At 31.4% G+C, this 19,864-nt stretch overlaps 1 protein-coding gene across 1 annotated transcript in view; it reads left to right on the top strand.

The window, feature by feature from the left end:
• The window catches only part of DNAH9 (dynein axonemal heavy chain 9), a 739,144-nt gene that overhangs the window by 374,573 nt on the left and 344,707 nt on the right, over positions 1-19,864 (top strand). Inside the window, exon 46 of the mRNA XM_053688948.1 lies at positions 18,400-18,561. Coding sequence (XP_053544923.1) covers positions 18,400-18,561 — 162 coding nt within the window. The remainder of the gene's footprint in view (positions 1-18,399; positions 18,562-19,864) is intronic.

The raw sequence follows: 19,864 nt of genomic DNA, 5'->3' as shown, positions 1-19,864 counted from the left end.
ACAGTGAAAAAACGTTTCCGTTGCAGGAGATTAAATCTCCTTTCCTTCAACCTTAAATTATGACCTCTTGTCAGAACCAATTTTCTTGGAATAAAAAGAGCCTCTGCCATCTCTGTATATGGGCCTTGAATATATTTATATAAAGTAATCATGTCACCTCTCAAGCGCCTTTTTTCTAAAGAGAACAGACCCAGTTTGGCTAGCCTCTCCTCATAGGTTAATTTCTCCAATCCCCTTATTAGCTTTGTGGCCCTTCTCTGAACTTTTTCTAGTTCTGCAATATCTTTTTTAGCAATCGGTCCCCAGAACTGCACTCCAAACTCAAGGTGAGGTCTTACCAGGGCTTTATATAATGACAGAATTATGCTTTCCTCCCTTGAATCAATGCCTCTTTTAATACATGCTAGTATCTTATTAGCCTTTGAAGCCGCTGCCCTGCATTGTGCACTCATATTTAGCTTGTTATCTATTACTACTCCCAAATCCCTTTCCTCCTGTGTTTGGCTAAGTCTTGTCCCATTTAAAAAATACATAGCCTGCTTATTTTTACTTCCAAAATGTAGAACCTTACATTTTTCCGTATTAAATCTCATTTTCCATTCACTTGCCCATAGTTCTAATTTTAGCAAATCCCTTTGCAAAGAGAGTTCATCCTGCTCTGACCTAATGACCTTACTTAACTTAGTATCATCTGCAAAAATAGAGATGTCGCTATTTAATCCTTGCTCCAAGTCATTTATAAAAATATTAAAAAGAACAGGGCCCAGTACTGATCCCTGGGGGACGCCACTGATTACCTTTGTCCAATCTGAGTATGATCCATTTACTGCTACTCGTTGCTCCCTATCTTTTATCCAGTTATTTATCCATGAGCTAACATTTTCAGCTATTCCCAGTCCCTTAATTTTGTGCATTAATCTCTCATGTGGCACTGTATCAAATGCCTTTGCAAAATCTAAGTATATCACATCAACTGATTCCCCTTTATCTATATTTTTACTTACTTCCTCGTAGAATCTAATTAGATTAGTTTGACATGATCTATTTCTCCTAAAGCCATGCTGATTAGAACTCATAATCTTGTTTACACGAATATGCTCATCAATATAATCCCTTATAATCCCTTCAAATATCTTCCCCACTATTGATGTCAGACTAACTGGTCTATAGCTTCCTGGATCATCCCTGCTTCCCTTTTTGAAGAGTGGCACCACATCAGCTTTACGCCAATCCTGGGGTACCATGCCTGAGGATAATGAGTCTTGAAAAATTAAGAGTAAAGGTTTGTCTATAACAGTGCTAAGTTCACTTAACACCCTTGGGTGTATTCCATCTGGGCCTGGAGTTTTATTTACCTTAATATTTTTTAGTTTTTTCCTGATATCCTCTAAACAAAACCCAGTTAGTGGTATGGACTGGCATGTTCTATTCTGTTCCAAAGTATCATTCAATGGTTCCTCTCTTGTGTATACTGAAGAAAAAAACTGGTTTAGTACCTCAGCCTTCTCCCTGTCATTATTTATCATGCTACCCTCCACACATTTTAATGTACCTATATTATCCTTCTTAGATTTTTTGCTATTTATGTACTTAAAGAACCTTTTAGGGTTAGACTTAGAATCCTTGGCAATTAATTTTTCATTTTCAATTTTGGCTAATTTGATTGCTTTTTTGCATGCTTTGTTACATTCCTTATAAATATTGTATGCTGAGTCTGTACTATTTTCTTATAATAATTTAAATGCCCTACGTTTTTTCCTAATTTCTTTTAACACATTTTTATTTAGCCATAACGGCTTATTTTTTTTATTTTTATTTTTATAACCATATGGTATGTATTGATATGTATATTTATTTAACAAATTTTTAAATATTATCCATTTATCCTCTGTATTTTTATTAGAAAATACATTGTCCCAATTTATATTATTTAATGATTTCCTTAAATCGTTGAATTTTGCTTTCTTGAAATTAAAAGTCTTAGTTAAGCCTTTAAAACACTGCATATGAAAAGAGATTTCAAATGTGACCATGTTATGATCACTGTTACCCAAATGTTCTTTAACTTCTATGTTTGATATTATATCTGTATTGTTTGATAGCACTAAATCCAATATAGCTTTACTCCTAGTTGGCTCCTCTATTAATTGTGACAAGAAGTTATCCCTGAGAACATTTAAAAATCTATCCCCCTTAGCTGAATTACTAGTTTCATTGGCCCAGTTTATATCAGGGTAGTTAAAATCTCCCATAATTACAGCACTGTTATTAGCAGCCTTACCTATTTGGATAAGTAGTTGAGTTTCCTCTGGGTCACTAATGTTGGGAGGCTTGTAGCATGTTCCTAGTAATATTTTTTTAGGATTTTTCCCCCCACTCTTTATTTCAACCCACAGGGTCTCTACATTGTCACTTGTATCATAAATATCTTCCCTTATTGTAGGTTTAAGGTCAGGTTTAATATACATGCAGATTCCTCCACCCCTTTTATTATTCCTGTCCCTCCTAAATAATGTATACCCCTCTAAGTTAACTGCCCAGTCATGTGAATCATCCCACCAAGTTTCAGTTATACTGATAACATCATAGTCCTCTTCTGCAACTAAGAGCGTCAGCTCCCCCATTTTACCTGTCATGCTTCTTGCATTTGTTGTCATACATTTAATTTTCATGTGCTTTCTGCTGCTACTTGGTGTACTTTCCTCTATACTTTCTAATGTGACATTTCTTAAGTCATCCCTTCCTTGAGATATTAATGGAGTGACATATTCAGACACTGATCTCTCTGTTCTATTTTGTTCAAATTGACCCTCCCCCCCTTTGCCTAGTTTAAAACGTTCAATCATTACACTGTCTATATCATTAGTCAATCATTACACTGTCTAAATAATTAGTCATTAGTCAATCATTACACTGTCTATATCATTAGTCAATCATTACACTTTCTAAATAATTAGTCAATCATTACACTGTCTGAATCATTAGTCATTAGTCAATCATTACACTGTCTATATCATTAGTCAATCATTACACTGTCTAAATCATTAGTCAATCATTACACTGTCTAAATCATTAGTCAATCATTACACTGTCTAAATCATTAGTCAATCATTACACTGTCTAAATCATTAGTCAATCATTACACTGTCTATATCATTAGTCAATCATTACACTGTCTATATCATTAGTCAATCATTACACTGTCTATATCATTAGTCAATCATTACACTGTCTATATCATTAGTCAATCATTACACTGTCTATATCATTAGTCATTAGTCAATCATTACACTGTCTATATCATTAGTCATTAGTCAATCATTACACTGTCTATATCATTAGTCAATCATTACACTGTCTTAATAATTAGTCATTTGTCAATCATTACACTGTCTATATCATTAGTCAATCATTACACTGTCTATATCATTAGTCAATCATTACACTGTCTATATCATTAGTCAATCATTACACTGTCTAAATAATTAGTCAATCATTACACTGTCTAAATCATTAGTCATTAGTCAATCATTACACTGTCTATATCATTAGTCAATCATTACACTGTCTATATCATTAGTCAATCATTACACTGTCTAAATCATTAGTCAATCATTACACTGTCTAAATCATTAGTCAATCATTAGACTGTCTATATCATTAGTCATTAGTCAATCATTACACTGTCTAAATCATTAGTCATTAGTCAATCATTGCACTGTCTATATCATTAGTCAATCATTACACTGTCTATATCATTAGTCAATCATTACACTGTCTAAATCATTAGTCATTACAAAGAAAAGGGGTCCCAGGCGCCAACTGATGGAGGCTAGGTGTAGTGCAATAAGGGGATTTATTATTACAATATGATTAAAACAATTAAGTTAAAACAATTAAAAACAGTGTGTTCTCATGGATCCATGGTACAAATGCAATGTGATATAAATAAAAATAAAATACAATGCAAGGAACAGAAAGGAATAACAAATATTAAAATGCTAAACCATGAAAGGAAGTTTCAAAAATTCATAAGAAACGGTAGGTCAAGGTAGGTTATCCACTCCGGTGGATATTATGATACCGAGTGGGTAGCAGACCCTTAAGTGTCCAGGTTGGAAAAAAATTCTGGTAATGAAAAATGAGGAAAAAATAAAAAGGTGTCCAAAAAGATAAGTAAAAAATGTGGATAGCACAAAAATTATATAAAAAATATATATAAAAAAATGACGATATGCACAAATAAAAAAACTCCAAATGTCACAGAATTCACTATGCTCCAAAAGTTAATAAACAATAAACAGTGGTAGTCCACAAATGGATAATAGTCTGTGTAAAGATTTAAAATGCAGAAATTCTGTGCGAAAAATGCGTGAAAAAACAAGGATAATCCAAAGTGTGTGTCAGTGCTTAGAACTTAGAGCAAACAAGCTCCATTGGTGCGAGGTATTAAATTCTGGCAGTGTTATGGGATTTGGGACAACGGTCTCCTTGGTGTAGGGGATTCACTTCTAGTGTAGGAGAAAGGAACTTCAAAACAAAACCTGTGAAAAAACAAACAAACAAACAAACAAAATACAATGTGCAGCAAATTCTAAATGATCAACCTTAAATGAAATTAGACTCACCAGTACAGGTCTACGCATTTCAGCCCTTATAGGCCTTTATCAAGACTCTTGATAAAGGCCTATAAGGGCTGAAACGCGTAGACCTGTACTGGTGAGTCTAATTTCATTTAAGGTTGATCATTTAGATTTTGCTGCACATTGTATTTTATTTGTTTTTTCACAGGTTTTGTTTTGAAGTTCCTTTCTCCTACAGTAGAAGTGAATCCCCTACACCAAGGAGACCGTTGTCACACACTGTCTAAATCATTAGTCAATCATTACATTGTCTAAATCATTAGTCAATCATTACACTGTCTAAATCATTAGTCAATCATTACACTGTCTATACCATTAGTCAATCATTACACTGTCTAAATCATTAGTCACTGTCTATATCATTAGTCAATCATTACACTGTCTAAATCATTAGTCAATCATTACACTGTCTAAATCATTAGTCACTGTCTATATCATTAGTCAATCATTACACTGTCTAAATCATTAGTCAATCATTACACTGTCTAAATCATTAGTCAATCATTACACTGTCTAAATCATTAGTCAATCATTACACTGTCTAAATCATTAGTCACTGTCTATATCATTAGTCAATCATTACACTGTCTAAATCATTAGTCAATCATTACACTGTCTAAATCATTAGTCAATCATTACACTGTCTATACCATTAGTCAATCATTACATTGTCTAAATCATTAGTCAATCATTACACTGTCTAAATCATTAGTCAATCATTACACTGTCTAAATCATTAGTCAATCATTACACTGTCTATATCATTAGTCATTAATCAATCATTAGAATGTCTAAATCATTAGTCAATCATTACACTGTCTAAATCATTAGTCAATCATTACACTGTCTAAATAATTAGTCAATCATTACACTGTCTATATCATTAGTCAATCATTACACTGTCTAAATAATTAGTCAATCATTACATTGTCTATATCATTAGTCATTAATCAATCATTAGAATGTCTAAATCATTAGTCAATCATTACACTGTCTAAGTCATTAGTCAATCTTTACACTGTCTATATCATTAGTCAATCATTACACTGTCTAAATCATTAGTCATTAGTCAATCATTAGATTGTCTAAATCATTAGTCATTACTCAATTATTATACTGTCTAAATCATTAGTCTTTAGTCAATCATTAGACTATCTAAATCATTAGTCAATCATTACATTGTCTAAATCATTAGTCAATCATTACACTGTCTAAATCATTAGTCAATCATTACACCGTCTAAATTATTAGTCAATCATTACACTGTCTAAATCATTAGTCAATCATTACATTGTCTAAATCATTAGTCAATCATTACACTGTCTAAATCATTAGTCAATCATTACACTGTCTAAATCATTAGTCACTGTCTATATCATTAGTCAATCATTACATTGTCTATATCATTAGTCAATCATTAGACTGTCAAAATCATTAGTCAATCATTACACTGTCTAAATCATTAGTCATTAGTCAATCATTAGACTGTCTAAATCATTAGTCATTAGTCAATCATTAAACTGTCTATATCATTAGTCAATCATTACACTGTCTAAATCATTAGTCAATCATTACATTGTCTAAATCATTAGTCAATCATTACACTGTCTAAATCATTAGTCATTAGTCAATCATTAGACTTTCTAAATCATTAGTCAATCATTACACTGTCTAAATCATTGGTCAATCATTACACTGTCTAAATCATTAGTCATTAGTCAATCATTAGACTTTCTAAATCATTAGTCAATCATTACACTGTCTAAATCATTAGTCAATCATTACACTGTCTAAATCATTAGTCAATCATTACACTGTCTAAATCATTAGTCATTAGTCAATCATTAGACTTTCTAAATCATTAGTCAATCATTACACTGTCTAAATCATTAGTCAATCATTACATTGTCTAAATCATTAGTCAATCATTACACTGTCTAAATCATTAGTCAATCATTACACTGTCTAAATCATTAGTCATTAGTCAATCATTAGACTTTCTAAATCATTAGTCAATCATTAGACTGTCTAAATCATTGGTCAATCATTACACTGTCTAAATCATTGGTCAATCATTACACTGTCTAAATCATTAGTCATTAGTCAATCATTAGACTGTCTAAATCATTAGTCAATCATTACACTGTCTATATCATTAGTCAATCATTACACTGTCTATATCATTAGTCATTAGTCAATCATTAGACTGTCTAAATCATTAGTCAATCATTACACTGTCTAAATCATTAGTCAATCATTACACTGTCTAAATCATTAGTCAGTCATTACACTGTCTAAATCATTAGTCAATCATTACACTGTCTAAATCATTAGTCAATCATTACACTGTCTAAATCATTAGTCAATCATTGCACTGTCTAAATCATTAGTCATTAGTCAATCATTACACTGTCTATATAATTAGTCAATCATTACACTGTCTATATCATTAGTCAATCATTACACTGTCTATATCATTAGTCAATCATTACACTGTCTAAATAATTAGTCATTTGTCAATCATTACACTGTCTATATCATTAGTCAATCATTACACTGTCTATATCATTAGTCAATCATTACACTGTCTAAATAATTAGTCAATCATTACACTGTCTAAATCATTAGTCATTAGTCAATCATTACACTGTCTATATCATTAGTCAATCATTACACTGTCTATATCATTAGTCAATCATTAGACTGTCTATATCATTAGTCATTAGTCAATCATTACACTGTCTAAATCATTAGTCAATCATTGCACTGTCTATATCATTAGTCAATCATTACACTGTCTATATCATTAGTCAATCATTACACTGTCTAAATCATTAGTCATTACAAAGAAAAGGGGTCCCAGGCGCCAACTGATGGAGGCTAGGTGTAATGCAATAAGGGGATTTATTATTACAATATGATTAAAACAATTAAGTTAAAACAATTAAAAACAGTGTGTTCTCATGGATCCATGGTACAAATGCAATGTGATATAAATAAAAATAAAATACAATGCAAGGAACAGAAAGGAATAACAAATATTAAAATGCTAAACCATGAAAGGAAGTTTCAAAAATTAATAAGAAACGGTACGCTACAGTAGGTCAAGGTAGGTTATCCACTCCGGTGGATATTATGATACCGAGTGGGTAGCAGACCCTTAAGTGTCCAGGTTGGAAAAAAATTCTGGTAATGAAAAATGAGGAAAAAATAAAAAGGTGTCCAAAAAGATAAGTAAAAAATGTGGATAGCACAAAAATTATATAAAAAATATATATAAAAAAATGACGATATGCACAAATAAAAAAACTCCAAATGTCACAGAATTCACTATGCTCCAAAAGTTAATAAACAATAAACAGTGGTAGTCCACAAATGGATAATAGTCTGTGTAAAGATTTAAAATGCAGAAATTCTGTGCGAAAAATGCGTGAAAAAACAAGGATAATCCAAAGTGTGTGTCAGTGCTTAGAACTTAGAGCAAACAAGCTCCATTGGTGTGAGGTATTAAATTCTGGCAGTGTTATGGGATTTGGGACAACGGTCTCCTTGGTGTAGGGGATTCACTTCTAGTGTAGGAGAAAGGAACTTCAAAACAAAACCTGTGAAAAAACAAACAAACAAACAAAATACAATGTGCAGCAAATTCTAAATGATCAACCTTAAATGAAATTAGACTCACCAGTACAGGTCTACGCATTTCAGCCCTTATAGGCCTTTATCAAGACTCTTGATAAAGGCCTATAAGGGCTGAAACGCGTAGACCTGTACTGGTGAGTCTAATTTCATTAAAGGTTGATCATTTAGATTTTGCTGCACATTGTATTTTATTTGTTTTTTCACAGGTTTTGTTTTGAAGTTCCTTTCTCCTACAGTAGAAGTGAATCCCCTACACCAAGGAGACCGTTGTCACACACTGTCTAAATCATTAGTCAATCATTACATTGTCTAAATCATTAGTCAATCATTACACTGTCTAAATCATTAGTCAATCATTACACTGTCTAAATCATTAGTCACTGTCTATATCATTAGTCAATCATTACACTGTCTAAATCATTAGTCAATCATTACACTGTCTATACCATTAGTCAATCATTACACTGTCTAAATCATTAGTCAATCATTACACTGTCTATATCATTAGTCATTAATCAATCATTAGAATGTCTAAATCATTAGTCAATCATTACACTGTCTAAATCAGTAGTCAATCATTACACTGTCTAAATCATTAGTCAATCATTACACTGTCTAAATAATTAGTCAATCATTACACTGTCTATATCATTAGTAAATCATTACACTGTCTAAATAATTAGTCAATCATTACACTGTCTAAATCATTAGTCAATCATTACACTGTCTAAATCATTAGTCAATCATTACATTGTCTAAATCATTAGTCAATCATTACACTGTCTAAATCATTAGTCAATCATTACACTGTCTAAATCATTAGTCACTGTCTATATCATTAGTCAATCATTAGACTGTCAAAATCATTAGTCAATCATTACACTGTCTAAATCATTAGTCATTAGTCAATCATTAGACTGTCTAAATCATTAGTCATTACTCAATTATTATACTGTCTAAATCATTAGTCATTAGTCAATCATTACACTGTCTATATCATTAGTCAATCATTACACTGTTTAAATCATTAGTCAATCATTACATTGTCTAAATCATTAGTCAATCATTACACTGTCTAAATCATTAGTCATTAGTCAATCATTAGACTTTCTAAATCATTAGTCATCCATTACACTGTCTAAATCTTTGGTCAATCATTACACTGTCTAAATCATTAGTCAATCATTACACTGTCTAAATCATTAGTCAATCATTACACTGTCTAAATCATTAGTCAATCATTACACTGTCTAAATCATTAGTCATTAGTCAATCATTAGACTTTCTAAATCATTAGTCATTAGTCAATCATTAGACTTTCTAAATCATTAGTCAATCATTACACTGTCTAAATCATTGGTTAATCATTACACTGTCTAAATCATTAGTCAATCATTACACTGTCTAAATCATTAGTCAATCATTACACTGTCTAAATCATTAGTCAATCATTACACTGTCTAAATCATTAGTCATTAGTCAATCATTAGACTTTCTAAATCATTAGTCAATCATTACACTGTCTAAATCATTAGTCAATCATTACATTGTCTAAATCATTAGTCAATCATTACACTGTCTAAATCATTAGTCAATCATTACACTGTCTAAATCATTAGTCATTAGTCAATCATTAGACTTTCTAAATCATTAGTCAATCATTACACTGTCTAAATCATTGGTCAATCATTACACTGTCTAAATCATTAGTCATTAGTCAATCATTAGACTTTCTAAATCATTAGTCAATCATTACACTGTCTAAATCATTAGTCATTAGTCAATCATTAGACTGTCTAAATCATTAGTCAATCATTACACTGTCTATATCATTAGTCAATCATTACACTGTCTATATCATTAGTCATTAGTCAATCATTAGACTGTCTAAATCATTAGTCAATCATTACACTGTCTAAATCATTAGTCAATCATTACACTGTCTATATCATTAGTCATTAGTCAATCATTAGACTGTCTAAATCATTAGTCAATCATTACACTGTCTAAATCATTAGTCAATCATTACACTGTCTAAATCATTAGTCAATCATTACACTGTCTATATCATTAGTCAATCATTACACTGTCTATATCATTAGTCAATCATTACACTGTCTATATCATTAGTCAATCATTACACTGTCTATATCATTAGTCAATCATTACATTGTCTAAATCATTAGTCAATCATTACGCTGTCTAAATCATTAGTCAATCATTACACTGTCTAAATCATTAGTCATCCGCTGTTCTTCACATAAAAGGGGCAATTTAGACTTTCTGGTTTTTGTTTTACCTCAGGGTGGATTTGACCTGGCCTTTCCCACCATTACATTAATTCAGATATATTTACTGGTCTATTCTGTTATTTAGTCTAATTTCATTTAAGGTTGATCATTTAGAATTTGCTGCACATTGTATTTTGTTTGTTTTTTCACAGGTTTTGTTTTGAAGTTCCTTTCTCCTACAGTAGAAGTGAATCCCCTACACCAAGGAGACCGTTGTCACACACTGTCTAAATCATTAGTCAATCATTACATTGTCTAAATCATTAGTCAATCATTACACTGTCTAAATCATTAGTCAATCATTACATTGTCTAAATCATTAGTCAATCATTACACTGTCTAAATCATTAGTCAATCATTACACTGTCTAAATCATTAGTCAATCATTACACTGTCTAAATCATTAGTCACTGTCTATATCATTAGTCAATCATTACACTGTCTAAATCATTAGTCAATCATTATACTGTCTATACCATTAGTCAATCATTACATTGTCTAAATCATTAGTCAATCATTACACTGTCTAAATCATAAGTCAATCATTACACTGTCTAAATCATTAGTCAATCATTACATTGTCTATATCATTAGTCATTAATCAATCATTAGAATGTCTAAATCATTAATCAATCATTGCACTGTCTAAGTCATTAGTCAATCTTTACACTGTCTATATCATTAGTCAATCATTACACTGTCTAAATCATTAGTCATTAGTCAATCATTAGATTGTCTAAATCATTAGTCATTACTCAATTATTATACTATCTAAATCATTAGTCTTTAGTCAATCATTAGACTGTCTAAATCATTAGTCAATCATTACATTGTCTAAATCATTAGTCAATCATTACACTGTCTAAATCATTAGTCAATCATTACACCGTCTAAATCATTAGTCAATCATTACACTGTCTAAATCATTAGTCAATCATTACATTGTCTAAATCATTAGTCAATCATTACACTGTCTAAATCATTAGTCAATCATTACACTGTCTAAATCATTAGTCACTGTCTATATCATTAGTCAATCATTACATTGTCTATATCATTAGTCAATCATTAGACTGTCAAAATCATTAGTCAATCATTACACCGTCTAAATCATTAGTCATTAGTCAATCATTAGACTGTCAAAATCATTAGTCAATCATTACACCGTCTAAATCATTAGTCATTACTCAATTATTATACTGTCTAAATCATTAGTCATTAGTCAATCATTACATTGTCTATATCATTAGTCAATCATTACACTGTCTAAATCATTAGTCAATCATTACACTGTCTAAATCATTAGTCAATCATTACACTGTCTAAATCATTAGTCAATAATTACACTGTCTAAATCATTAGTCAATCATTACACTGTCTATATCATTAGTCAATCATTACACTGTCTAAATCATTAGTCATTAGTCAATCATTAGACTTTCTAAATCATTAGTCAATCATTACACTGTCTAAATCATTGGTCAATCATTACACTGTCTAAATCATTGGTCAATCATTACACTGTCTAAATCATTAGTCAATCATTACACTGTCTATATCATTAGTCAATCATTACACTGTCTATATCATTAGTCATTAGTCAATCATTACACTGTCTATATCATTAGTCAATCATTACACTGTCTAAATCATTAGTCAATCATTACACTGTCTAAATCATTAGTCAATCATTACACTGTCTAAATAATAGTCAATCATTACACTGTCTATATCATTAGTCATTAGTCAATCATTAGACTGTCTAAATCATTAGTCAATCATTACACTGTCTATATCATTAGTCAATCATTACACTGTCTATGTCATTAGTCAATCATTACACTGTCTAAATCATTAGTCAATCATTACATTGTCTAAATCATTAGTCAATCATTACACTGTCTAAATCATTAGTCAATCACTACACTGTCTATATCATTAGTCAATCACTACACTGTCTATATCATTAGTCAATCATTACACTGTCTAAATCATTAGTCAATCATTACACTGTCTAAATCATTAGTCAATCATTACATTGTCTAAATCATTAGTCAATCATTACATTGTCTAAATCATTAGTCAATCATTACATTGTCTAAATCATTAGTCAATCATTACACTGTCTAAATCATTAGTCAATCATTACACTGTCTAAATCATTAGTCATCCGCTGTTCTTCACATAAAAGGGGCAATTTAGACTTTCTGGTTTTTGTTTTACCTCAGGGTGGATTTGACCTGGCCTTTCCCACCATTACATTAATTCAGATATATTTACTGGTCTATTCTGTAAATTATCCATTGACATTTAAAGCTCTTTGTGCAAATACTCTATTCTGTTATTTAGTCTAATTTCATTTAAGGTTGATCATTTAGAATTTGCTGCACATTGTATTTTGTTTGTTTTTTCACAGGTTTTGTTTTGAAGTTCCTTTCTCCTACAGTAGAAGTGAATCCCCTACACCAAGGAGACCGTTGTCACACACTGTCTAAATCATTAGTCAATCATTACATTGTCTAAATCATTAGTCAATCATTACACTGTCTAAATCATTAGTCAATCATTACATTGTCTAAATCATTAGTCAATCATTACACTGTCTAAATCATTAGTCAATCATTACACTGTCTAAATCATTAGTCAATCATTACACTGTCTAAATCATTAGTCACTGTCTATATCATTAGTCAATCATTACACTGTCTAAATCATTAGTCAATCATTATACTGTCTATACCATTAGTCAATCATTACATTGTCTAAATCATTAGTCAATCATTACACTGTCTAAATCATAAGTCAATCATTACACTGTCTAAATCATTAGTCAATCATTACATTGTCTATATCATTAGTCATTAATCAATCATTAGAATGTCTAAATCATTAATCAATCATTGCACTGTCTAAGTCATTAGTCAATCTTTACACTGTCTATATCATTAGTCAATCATTACACTGTCTAAATCATTAGTCATTAGTCAATCATTAGATTGTCTAAATCATTAGTCATTACTCAATTATTATACTATCTAAATCATTAGTCTTTAGTCAATCATTAGACTGTCTAAATCATTAGTCAATCATTACATTGTCTAAATCATTAGTCAATCATTACACTGTCTAAATCATTAGTCAATCATTACACCGTCTAAATCATTAGTCAATCATTACACTGTCTAAATCATTAGTCAATCATTACATTGTCTAAATCATTAGTCAATCATTACACTGTCTAAATCATTAGTCAATCATTACACTGTCTAAATCATTAGTCACTGTCTATATCATTAGTCAATCATTACATTGTCTATATCATTAGTCAATCATTAGACTGTCAAAATCATTAGTCAATCATTACACCGTCTAAATCATTAGTCATTAGTCAATCATTAGACTGTCAAAATCATTAGTCAATCATTACACCGTCTAAATCATTAGTCATTACTCAATTATTATACTGTCTAAATCATTAGTCATTAGTCAATCATTACATTGTCTATATCATTAGTCAATCATTACACTGTCTAAATCATTAGTCAATCATTACACTGTCTAAATCATTAGTCAATCATTACACTGTCTAAATCATTAGTCAATAATTACACTGTCTAAATCATTAGTCAATCATTACACTGTCTATATCATTAGTCAATCATTACACTGTCTAAATCATTAGTCATTAGTCAATCATTAGACTTTCTAAATCATTAGTCAATCATTACACTGTCTAAATCATTGGTCAATCATTACACTGTCTAAATCATTGGTCAATCATTACACTGTCTAAATCATTAGTCAATCATTACACTGTCTATATCATTAGTCAATCATTACACTGTCTATATCATTAGTCATTAGTCAATCATTACACTGTCTATATCATTAGTCAATCATTACACTGTCTAAATCATTAGTCAATCATTACACTGTCTAAATCATTAGTCAATCATTACACTGTCTAAATAATAGTCAATCATTACACTGTCTATATCATTAGTCATTAGTCAATCATTAGACTGTCTAAATCATTAGTCAATCATTACATTGTCTAAATCATTAGTCAATCATTACACTGTCTAAATCATTAGTCAATCACTACACTGTCTATATCATTAGTCAATCACTACACTGTCTATATCATTAGTCAATCATTACACTGTCTAAATCATTAGTCAATCATTACACTGTCTAAATCATTAGTCAATCATTACATTGTCTAAATCATTAGTCAATCATTACATTGTCTAAATCATTAGTCAATCATTACACTGTCTATGTCATTAGTCAATCATTACACTGTCTAAATCATTAGTCAATCATTACATTGTCTAAATCATTAGTCAATCATTACACTGTCTAAATCATTAGTCAATCACTACACTGTCTATATCATTAGTCAATCACTACACTGTCTATATCATTAGTCAATCATTACACTGTCTAAATCATTAGTCAATCATTACACTGTCTAAATCATTAGTCAATCATTACATTGTCTAAATCATTAGTCAATCATTACATTGTCTAAATCATTAGTCAATCATTACATTGTCTAAATCATTAGTCAATCATTACACTGTCTAAATCATTAGTCAATCATTACACTGTCTAAATCATTAGTCATCCGCTGTTCTTCACATAAAAGGGGCAATTTAGACTTTCTGGTTTTTGTTTTACCTCAGGGTGGATTTGACCTGGCCTTTCCCACCATTACATTAATTCAGATATATTTACTGGTCTATTCTGTAAATTATCCATTGACATTTAAAGCTCTTTGTGCAAATACTCATGACATTTAACTATAACTGATGCATCCCGGTTTACCTGGCTGAGCAGCATATTAGCAGGCCTGGAAATAAGGAAGAACACAAAAATATAATAATACATAATGATTGTCTGGTTACATGTTGTAATAACTAATGTAGAATTATCTGTTCAGCGTATGTTTCTTTCACCAGTTCTCTCCAATGCTCTGCATATCTGCTTCTTAGGCTCCTAAACCCTTCTGTAGAACACCTGACATAGAGGCATTACACTGTCTATATCATTAGTCAATCATTACACTGTCTATATCATTAGTCAATCATTACACTGTCTATATCATTAGTCAATCATTACACTGTCTAAATAATTAGTCAATCATTACACTGTCTATATCATTAGTCAATCATTACACTGTCTAAATCATTAGTCAATCATTACACTGTCTATATCATTAGTCAATCATTACACTGTCTAAATAATTAGTCAATCATTACACTGTCTATATCATTAGTCAATCATTACACTGTCTAAATAATTAGTCAATCATTACACTGTCTATATCATTAGTCAATCATTACACTGTCTAAATAATTAGTCAATCATTACACTGTCTATATCATTAGTCAATCATTACACTGTCTATATCATTAGTCAATCATTACACTGTCTATATCATTAGTCAATCATTACACTGTCTAAATCATTAGTCAATCATTACACTGTCTAAATCATTAGTCAATCATTACACTGTCTAAAAAATTAGTCAATCATTACACTGTCTAAATAATTAGTCATTAGTCAATCATTACACTGTCAAAATCATTAGTCAATCATTACACTGTCTATATCATTAGTCAATCATTACACTGTCTATATCATTAGTCAATCATTACACTGTCTATATCATTAGTCAATCATTACACTGTCTAAATAATTAGTCAATCATTACACTGTCTATATCATTAGTCAATCATTACACTGTCTAAATCATTAGTCAATCATTACACTGTCTAAATCATTAGTCAATCATTACACTGTCTAAATCATTAGTCAATCATTACACTGTCTAAATAATTAGTCATTTGACTAATGACAAATGATTTAGACAGTGTAATGATTGACTACTAATGATATAGACAGTGTAATGATTGACTAATGACTAATGATATAGACAGTGTAATGATTGACTAATGATTTAGACAGTGTAATGATTGACTAATGATTTAGACAGTGTAATGATTGACTAATGATTTAGATTTAGTCAATCATTACATTGTCTAAATCATTAGTCAATCATTACACTGTCTAAATCATTAGTCAATCATTACACCGTCTAAATCATTAGTCAATCATTACACCGTCTAAATCATTAGTCAATCATTACATTGTCTAAATCATTAGTCAATCATTACACTGTCTAAATCATTAGTCAATCATTACACTGTCTAAATCATTAGTCAATCATTACACTGTCTAAATCATTAGTCAATCATTACACTGTCTAAATCATTAGTCAATCATTACACTGTCTAAATCATTAGTCAATCATTACACTGTCTAAATCATTTGTCATTAGTCAGTCATTACACTGTCTATATCATTAGTCAATCATTACACTGTCTAAATCATTAGTCAATCATTACATTGTCTAAATCATTAGTCAATCATTACACTGTCTAAATCATTAGTCAATCATTACACTGAATCATTAGTCAATCATTACACTGTCTAAATCATTAGTCATTAGTCAATCATTATACTGTCTAAATCATTAGTCATTAGTCAATCATTACACTGTCTATATCATAAGTCATTAGTCAATCATTACACTGTCTAAATCATTAGTCATTGCTCAATCATTACACTGTCTAAATCATTAGTCAATCATTACACTGTCTAAATCATTAGTCATTACTCAATTATACACTGTCTAAATTATTAGTCATTAGTCAATCATTACACTATGTCCTTAGACATTAGTCAATCATTACACTGCCTATTTCACTAGTCAAAAATCAATAATTGCACAATCTAAATAATTAGTCAGTCATTCATTACACTGTCTATATGATTAGTGATTAGTTAGTCATTACACTGTCTAAATCATTAGTCATTAGTCAATCAATACACTGTCTAAATCATTAGTCATTAGTCAATCAATACACTGTCTATATCATTAGTCATTAGTCAATCAATACACTGTCTATATCATTAGTCATTAGTCAATCATTACACTGTCTATATCATTAGTCATTAGTCAATCAATACACTGTCTATATCATTAGTCATTAGTCAATCATTACACTGTCTATATCATTAGTCATTAGTCAATCAATACACTGTCTATATCATTAGTCATTAGTCAATCAATACACTGTCTATATCATTAGTCATTAGTCAATCATTACACTGTCTATATCATTAGTGAATTTAGCTCCTTATAAAATAAATGATGATAATAATGATTGGCTGGAGATGTGTACGGCACAGAGATTGCAAATTAACACTAAGGGCTAGTTTACGAGTGTTGTGCGCTAACTGTTGCTTGAGGGCTATATTAGGTTTATCTCGCCTGTTTGAACGTGTGAGAAGTAATTTGCATTTTACAGGTGAAAAAGTAAACAAGATCTATTGAGCGCAATTGAATTTAATGCACGTTGGGATAGTGCAACTTCAGAGCTGTCTAAATGTGTATATGTTATATATATATATATATATATATATATGTATATATTTGTGTGTGTGTTTGTATGTGTGTACAGATGTATTTGAGTGTTTAAATGTATTTACAGACATATATACACCTATAAACACATATGTATACATATATAGACATATATAGAAGTGCATTGAAGCCCTTTTAAAGTTTTTTGGGGGGAAACGTTAATGCGGTCATGATATTCTAACTTCAGCTTTTACCAGTCACATGCAAAACTTCCTTCTAGTGGAGTTAGCATGTGAGGGCGCAAAATATCGCTCCACTCATAATCTAGCCTTTAATATGTCCTACTGATAAGCATTGCCAGTGTCTAATACTCTGCCTATTCTGCCCACAGGTTGCTCTTTGCTTCTCACCTGTGGGGAACAAGTTGAGAGTCCGAAGCAGGAAGTTCCCAGCTGTTGTCAACTGTACGGCCATTGATTGGTTCCACGAGTGGCCCAAGGAGGCCCTGGAATCTGTCAGTTTGCGCTTCCTGCAGGAGACTGAGAATATTGAGGTAAGTACCAAGCATGGGGGTATGTCTGTTTTTTATGCATGGCCAGTGGTAGATCAATATCTATATGCACAGTGTATATATCTTATTATTTACATACAGTCTTTAAAGTAATGAATTTAGTACAGAGCTGCTAGAAATCCTTCTCTCTTTTGGGGAAAACCAATAAATGACTTTTGTGAGGGACATGGAAGCTACAATGAAACGTTCACAATTCAGATATAGAGTTACAATTTAACTAAACTACTCAGATAACAGCTTTCTGCTGGTTTCCTTTGTAGATAGCTCCTTTCCATGAGAACATATTGCCTTAGGCTGAGGAGCGTGCCCGTGTCGTGATCACTATGAGTATAATATTATTACAAACCTTGCTGCCATATAATGACACGTGCACGCTCCTGAGTTCGCCTTATTATTCTTTCTTAGAAAGGACCTAAGTTTCAACTAGGAAGAAGTAGAATTAGCCCATTGTACCCGTTTTTTTCTTTCACACGTTCTAGGTGAACCCTAAAGCACTTTTCTTTCATGTAATTAGCAAGAGTCCATGAGCTAGTGACGTATGGGATATACATTCCTACCAGGAGGGGCAAAGTTTCCCAAACCTCAAAATGCCTATAAATACACCCCTCACCACACCCACAATTCAGTTTTACAAACTTTGCCTCCAATGGAGGTGGTGAAGTAAGTTTGTGCTAGATTCTACGTTGATATGCGCTCCGCAGCAGGTTGGAGCCCGGTTTTCCTCTCAGCGTGCAGTGAATGTCAGAGGGATGTGAGGAGAGTATTGCCTATTTGAATGCAGTGATCTCCTTCTACGGGGTCTATTTCATAGGTTCTCTGTTATCGGTCGTAGAGATTCATCTCTTACCTCCCTTTTCAGATCGACGATATACTCTTATATATACCATTACCTCTGCTGATTCTCGTTTCAGTACTGGTTTGGCTTTCTACAAACATGTAGATGAGTGTCCTGGGGTAAGTAAGTCTTATTTTCTGTGACACTCCAAGCTATGGTTGGGCACTTTGTTTATAAAGTTCTAAATATATGTATTCAAACATTTATTTGCCTTGACTCAGAATGTTCAACTTTCCTTATTTTCAGACAGTCAGTTTCATATTTGGGATAATGCATTTTGATTTAACCATTTTTTCTTACCTTAAAATTTGACTTTTTCCCTGTGGGCTGTTAGGCTCGCGGGGGCTGAAAATGCTTCATTTTATTGCATCATTCTTGGCGCGGACTTTTTTGGCGCAAAAATTCTATTTCCGTTTCCGGCGTCATACGTGTCGCCGGAAGTTGCGTCAT

Source organism: Bombina bombina, chromosome 1 (genome assembly GCF_027579735.1).
Source record: "Bombina bombina isolate aBomBom1 chromosome 1, aBomBom1.pri, whole genome shotgun sequence".
NCBI lineage: Eukaryota > Metazoa > Chordata > Amphibia > Anura > Bombinatoridae > Bombina > Bombina bombina.
Note: the sequence above shows the minus strand (reverse complement) of the source record. Positions and strands in the feature narration are given on the sequence as shown.